This window comes from Mustela putorius, unplaced genomic scaffold, assembly GCF_011764305.1.
Source record: "Mustela putorius furo isolate JIRA1106 unplaced genomic scaffold, ASM1176430v1.1 tig00003909_pilon_pilon_pilon, whole genome shotgun sequence".
Taxonomy (NCBI): Eukaryota; Metazoa; Chordata; class Mammalia; order Carnivora; family Mustelidae; genus Mustela; species Mustela putorius.
In genome coordinates, this window is record NW_025422057.1 from 16,068,922 (window position 1) to 16,075,687 (window position 6,766).

The 6,766-nt window shown below is 41.0% G+C and overlaps 1 protein-coding gene across 5 annotated transcripts in view; it reads right to left on the reverse strand.

Moving 5' to 3' along the window:
- The window catches only part of TDRD1 (tudor domain containing 1), a 49,661-nt gene extending 46,810 nt beyond the window's left edge, over positions 1–2,851 (reverse strand). For 2 of the 5 annotated variants that reach the window (XM_045069042.1, XM_045069041.1), the window contains exon 1: positions 1,621–1,701. In XM_045069042.1, the coding sequence (XP_044924977.1) occupies positions 1,621–1,629 (9 nt within the window). In that variant the 5' untranslated portion in view covers positions 1,630–1,701. Of the gene's footprint in view, positions 1–1,620; positions 1,703–2,710 lie in introns of those variants that run through there. The other 3 variants (XM_045069044.1, XM_045069045.1, XM_045069043.1) reach the window with 3 other exon arrangements.
- Positions 2,852–6,766: the final 3,915 nt, after the last annotated feature.

Here is a 6,766-nt window from a genome sequence, read left to right on the forward strand (position 1 = left end):
ATAAGCCTTCTTCCTTCCTTCCCAGAATAGAAGCTAGAGTAAAATGAATTCTTACCGCAGTGTGTTAATTCCTTTAATACCAAAAGTACTCGAGGCAGATATGCAACTATAATTTTCTTTTTCTTCTCTTAATGTTTGCTTTTGTTTTCCTGGTAACCACACACATTCAGAGAGAATGGCTACTCAAAGGCAACATTTAGTTTTTTGGGTTTTTTAAAAATTTTATTTTTTTAAAATTAACATATAGTGTATTACCAGTTTCAGAGATAGAGTTAAGTGATCCATCAGTTGCATATAACACCCAGTCTTATACCACGTGCCCTCCTTAATGCCCATCACCCAGTTACCCTATCCTCCTAACCCTCTCCCCTCCAAGAACCCTCAGTTTGTTTCCTATGGTTAAGTCTCTCATGGTTTGTCTCCCTCTCTGATTTGTATTTATTTTTCCCTCCCTTATGATACTGTTTTGTTGAAATCATATAATTGTCTTTCTCTGCTTGACTTATTTTGCTTAGCATAATACACTCTAGTTCCATCCACATCACGGGAAGATTTTTTTTTGATGGCTGAGTAGTAAGTAGTCCATTGTGTACATAGACATGTTTTTTATCCATTCATCTGTCGATGGGTATCTAAACTCTTTCCATAGTTTGGCTATTGTGGACATTGCTACTACCCAAAGAGGTACAGGATTTGTTCTCTGAAAACTATAGAACACTCATGATAGAAACTGAGGAGGAAACAAAGAAATGGAAAAACGTTCCATGTTTATCGATTGGAAGAACAAGTTTTGTTAAATTTCTATGCTACCCAAAGCAATCTATACATTGATTCACTGCAATTTTATCAAAATACTATCATCATTTTTTAGAGCTGGAACAAATGATCCTAAAATTGTCTGAAACCAGAAAAGACCCCGAAGAGCCAAAGGAATGTTGAAAAAGAAAACAAAGCTGAAGGCATCACAGTCTCATACCTCAAGGTCTATTACAAAGCTTGAGTCACTAAGACAGTATGGTACTGGCACAAAAACAGACACATCGATCAATGAAACCGAAGAGAAAGCCCGGAAATGGATTCTCAACTATATGATCAACTAATCTTTGACAACGCAGGAAAGAATATTCAATGGAAAAATGTCTCTTCAACAAATGGTGTTGGGAAAGTTGGACAGCCACATGCAGAATGAAATTGGACCATTTTCTTAGACCATACACAAAAATAAACTCAAAATTGATGAAAGACCTAATGTGAGACAGGAATCCATCAAAATCCTAGGGGAGAACACAGGCCGCAACCTCTCTGAATTCAGCAGCAGCAACTTCTTATGTGACATGTCTCCAAAGGCAAGGGAAACAAAAACAAAAATGAACTATTTGGATATCATCAAGATAAAAGCTTCTGCACAGCAAAGCAAACAGTTGACAAAAGCAAAAGACAGCTGACAAAATGGGAGAGATATTTGCAAATGCTGTATCAGCTAAAGGGCTAGGATCTAAAATCTATAAAGAACTGATCAAACACCCAAGGAAACATCCAGTTTTAAAGCTATGGAACTCAATGGTTTCAGCTGAACATGAGTTTTAAAGTGGGTCAGACCAAATCTGAGCAAAGTCTCACCTTCCTCATTAGGTATGCTATCTCGAGCAAAATCACTTCATCTTTCTTGGATTCAGCTTCTGTAAAATGTGGCCAATTTTAGTAACTTCCTCAAAACTCTTACCTGCCATGATTAAATTCAAGAGCGTATGTTAACTACTTAGCACAGTGACTAGTGCTTACTAGGTTCTTTGAAAGCAGCTATTATTTTAAACTTCACTTTCATACCACTAAGAATTTCTTCCATTCATGTGTAACTACTTTGTACACTGAAATAACCTGAAGATTAAAGTATTCTTATTTCCTTTGTTAGTCCAGGTAAGTAAGGGAGACCGGAGCTGGTTAAGTAACTTGCAAAACCCCCCAGGGCAAGCCCCTTACACAGCTGAGCTGAAAATCCAGGTCAGATTCCTAGACCAAGCCACTTCCCATTCAATACCCTGAGGGTTCAACAAGGGAACTGGAAGCAACTTCTCATACTCCAGAGGCCAAAAGGGCCAATGTATTTGTAGCAGGGACCCAAATGCCAAGAAATGCGACTGGTGCACACCAGACAAGCTACAGACGCATACAAAATGAACCACTACTGGTTTACCCGTACCTAGCCAAAGCCGTGGTGCATCTACATTTCCTACAGAAGGTAAGACGGAGGGTAAAGGTCTATTAAGTGTCAGTGTTGCACTGCAGGTTTGAGTTAAACAAAAGCACTGACTGAATCCCCAGACTAGATTCTCCCAGAGACAAAAGCAAAGAGCTCCTCTATTGGGATGCCAGTGGACGTTCACGTTTTGGAGAATCATGCCTGGAAGTACTATTTTCTAAACCACCTACAGGCACCCCCCTCTACCCAGGGGCTCAATTCTCGCTTTTCTTGCCCCTCCCCCACCACAACCTTCAACCCTAGACCTGCCTTCCCAGCCAAGGCTCCAAGGGCTCCTCCACCCTTCCATCCTCTCTGCTTCCAGGCCCCTGGTGCCCGCTCAACGCCCGAATTCAACGCCCAACCTCAACGTCCAGGGCCCAACGTCCGATCCCCAACGACTGATGCCCCGCTGCCTCACACAGCCCCTTTCGCGGCCCACCCCACCCCCACGCGCCTGGGAACCCTGACCTGGTAAGAGGCGAAAGGGCCTCTGACCCCGACCTGTCGCTGAAGGCTGGCCGTGGTGGCGTCTGCCTATGCCTGGCAGCCTCGCCTCCCAGATGCGCTTCCTGAGCTCACCTCACCTCCAATGGCCAGCCCTGCGCCAGTGCTGCGCCTGCGCAGTCCGCGCCCACGTGCGCCCCGTGGCGCCCACGCATGCCCTCCGCGTGCAGGAGAAGCCAGGCTGTGCCTCCGGGAGGGGGTGGAAGACATAGCTGGACCCCAGGATTCCGTGCTCACGAACTTCCTCTTCCAAGACAGTACCGCGATTCCAGCAGCTTCTAGAAATTTGGCCCTGAGAACTCAGATGGTGCATTTTGAGCACAAAGTCGCAGACCGTATCTCTGTAAGGGTCACTTGGGTCTCATTAACCACTTAAAGTCTTCCAAGGTTCTTCAAATTAATCTGCTACCTCTGCCTGGAAAGTCAACACAGGTGATCACTTTTTCCCTGACCAAGCGCACCTGGTTATATGTTGGTGCCACTCATATAACTGTAAAACTTTCTTTGGAAGGGACTAGGGACCGTTCAAGCAAATTCAGTAGAAAAATGGTAACCCCATGTATGTATCACCTAGTTTTAACATTGTCAATTCACGCCCAGTCTTGTCTGCATTCGTTCCCCCCCCCCCCCCGCTTCTCCCATTGTTTGGAAGCAAATTCTGGTTTGTATGTTTTTTTCTTTGTAATAGATTTTTTTAAAAGAATGATTTTAGGGACGCCTGGGTGGCTCAATTGTTTGGGCAGCTGCCTTCGGCTCAGGTCATGATCCCAGCATCCTGGGATTGAGTCCCACATCGGGCTCCTTGCTCCGCAGGGAGCCTGCTTCTCCCTCTGACTCTGCCTTCCACTCTGTCTGCCTGTGCTCGCTCTCCCTCGCTCTCTGACAAATAAATAAATAAAATCTTAAAAAAAAATGATTTTAGATTCACAGAATAAAGTGAGAAGATAGAACAGAGTTTCCCACATTAACCACACTCAGGTTCCCCTAATACTCATATTACAATAGTAGGTTACATTAACTACAATTAAGGAACTAACATTGATTGATACATTATTACTAAAGCCCAGAGTTTATTTAGATTTCCATAGTTTTTACCTATTGTCCTTTCTATGAGCCAGAATTCTATTCAGGATACCGCATTATTACATTTAGTTGTTATGTCTCCTTAGGCTTTTCTTGGTTGTGGCAGTTTTTCAAACTTTCCCTGTTTTGATGATCTTGATAGCTTCCAGGAGTTCTGGTCAGGCATTTTGAAAGATGTTCCACTGTTGGAGTTTGATGTTTTTCTCATGATAAGACTAGGATAAAGAATTTTTGGAAGGAAGGCTAAAGAGGTAGAGTGCCATTTGTATAGCACCATATCAAGTGTACTTCTTGTGAACATGATTCATGACGGTGGGCATTTTCCACCTGTAGGGATCAAGATGATGTCACTCATGTCAAGGGGTGATATGGTCAGAAAAGCAGCCTAGGATATTGCAGGTAAGACCAGATATCACCAAAACCAGTTTAGACTGGGAGTGCTAAAGGTTAATAACCTGTAAGGCCTTGAAGACCTAGGAGCTGTTAATCACTAGAGCCAGAAAAGGCCTGCAAAGGTGCAAGACTGATGAAACTTCTGTAAAAAGGGAGGATTTCTTCAGTAAACTGCCAGACTCTCTAGAAACTGACCCTTTCTCATATGATCACATTCAAAGGCAACTGCTATGTAAGGCTGTGCCTGATTGATCTCTGAACATAATAGAGATTCTCCACTTTTGAACATATTAAGCTGTAAGTGTCTAGAACTGGTGTAGACCCAACGAAGACCTCATCTTAATCACGCTCACAGACTATCTTGGTTTGATTCATTAAGTTCTTACCCTTAGTGTGTCTTGTTTATTGCATAACTTTGTATTGTACTTTGGTGATGTGTATGAAGCCAAGTTAAATGCACAGTGAAATGCATTGAGTTAGTCATTGAGTTAGTATCCTGAACCTGCTTTCAATTGTATTAACCTTACTTTATGATTGAATAAAGCTGACATTGCGGAAAGACACACCTCCTATATACACCTTGATAACATGCTTGATACACCACCACCTGACTAGTGTTCTTCAGATTTCTAAAGTTATTGTTTTCCCTCCCTTTGCATATTATACACTTTGGAAAAAAGTCATTCTACATGGTCTACACCTAAGAAAGAGGGGTTAAGAGTCAGATACCGAAATTATTTCAAATTTGTTTGCACAAGAGATTTGTCTCTTCTCCATTTTAATATATTTGATCATATATACTGTATGATCATATATACTTAGTATGAACTTGGGTTTACTTTATACTTTGGATTATAATCCAACACTACCTTAGTTCCATGCTCAAATATTTCCAACTTTGCCATCGGGAGCTCTTTGTGTTGGCTCTTGCTGTCCTCTGACATATTCCCATCAGTGTGGGTTATTTTTATTTTTATTTATTTGGGGATTTTGGGATCACATTTACTTTCTGGGACATTGTATCTTGTTACCTATACATGTTTATATATCTTTAAAAGATAATAACTTTTGAAAGCAGCACCAAAACTTTATAATTAACAATTTAACAATTTCTTAATGTCATGAAACTAGTATTTAAAATATCCAGAGAGTCTCAAATGATTTTTAATAATTGGTATGTTCAAATCAGGCTCCAAGCAAGATCTTATATTGTATTCAGTAGATGTATTTTAAAAAGAGATTTCCTTTTGGGGGCTTCTGGGTGGCTCAGTGGGTTAAAGCCTCTGCCTTCGGCTCAGGTCATGATCCCACGATCCTGGGATCAAACCCTGCAAGGGGCTCTCTGCTCAGCAGGGAGCCTGCCTCGCCCTCTGTCTCTGCCTGCCTCTCTGTCTAATTGTGATCTCTGTCTGTCAAATAAATAAATAAAATCTTTTTTTTTTTTAAAGAGATTTCCTTTTTATCCTTTTCTTGCAATTTATATATTGAAGTAATGGCAGTTTTTCCTTAAGTTCAATCTTGAGCATATCCCCTCTGGCAAGAATACTTCACAGGTGACATTGTGTTCCTCTAAAGCATCACATAAGAAGACACTTAATAATCTAGTTGTTTCTCTTTGGAGGATATTAAAATTGATCTCACAGTTTCAAGTGTTGTCGGCCCCATCCATTCACTGGCTTTTTGTCTAATGATTCTATTTTTTTTTTTTAAAGATTTTATTTATTTATTTGACAGAGGGAGATCACAAGTAGGCAGAGAGGCAGGCAGAGAGAGAGAGGAGGAAGCAGGCTCCCCACTGAGCAGAGAGCCCGATGTGGGACTCGATCCCAGGACCCTGAGATCATGACCTGAGCCGAAGGCAGCGGCTTAACCCACTGAGCCACCCAGGCGCCCATCTAATGATTCTAGACTTGCTGATTGTTACCCAGATCCCTTATTTCATTAGGGCTTGCAAAATGCTGATATCTATTTTCTGCATTTATTTATTATCGTTAAAGAACGTTCCCACATTTACTATTTGATTGAAAGTCAGTTTGTAACAGGAAAGTTAGGATGCTTGACTCTTGTGTCAGTTTTCAGACTGTGATGATTCTTTGGCATCTTCAAAGGTGACCAGTGATGTTTTAAAAAAATCAGCACACATTAATTTTAAATAGTAGAGGAGTCGCAAATGTTATATTTTTTAATGCTAAATTGTCCTTTGACCAGTAGGCACACTTTTGAATTGGCTCCTGAGTTTTTGACACAACTCCTACGATTTTTCTTCTTTGCTTTCTGATACATGTATCTTAGACTTCCTTGTACCTTTCCTGTTCCAGACTTAGAATCAGTCCTTGATTTCCTAGGGGAGCTCAAGTGATATTTTGTGGGAAATTATACTTAGAAATGATGGAGAATAAGGGTATGTATTGTGCTGATTGTTAATCCAGGCCTTTTCAGTGGACAGACTTTTAATGAAAACAAACAAACGAACAAACCATGAGCTCATACTGATATTTCTAAGTTCAAATTTAGGATTGCAGAATTTTTACTTAATTCCTTTTT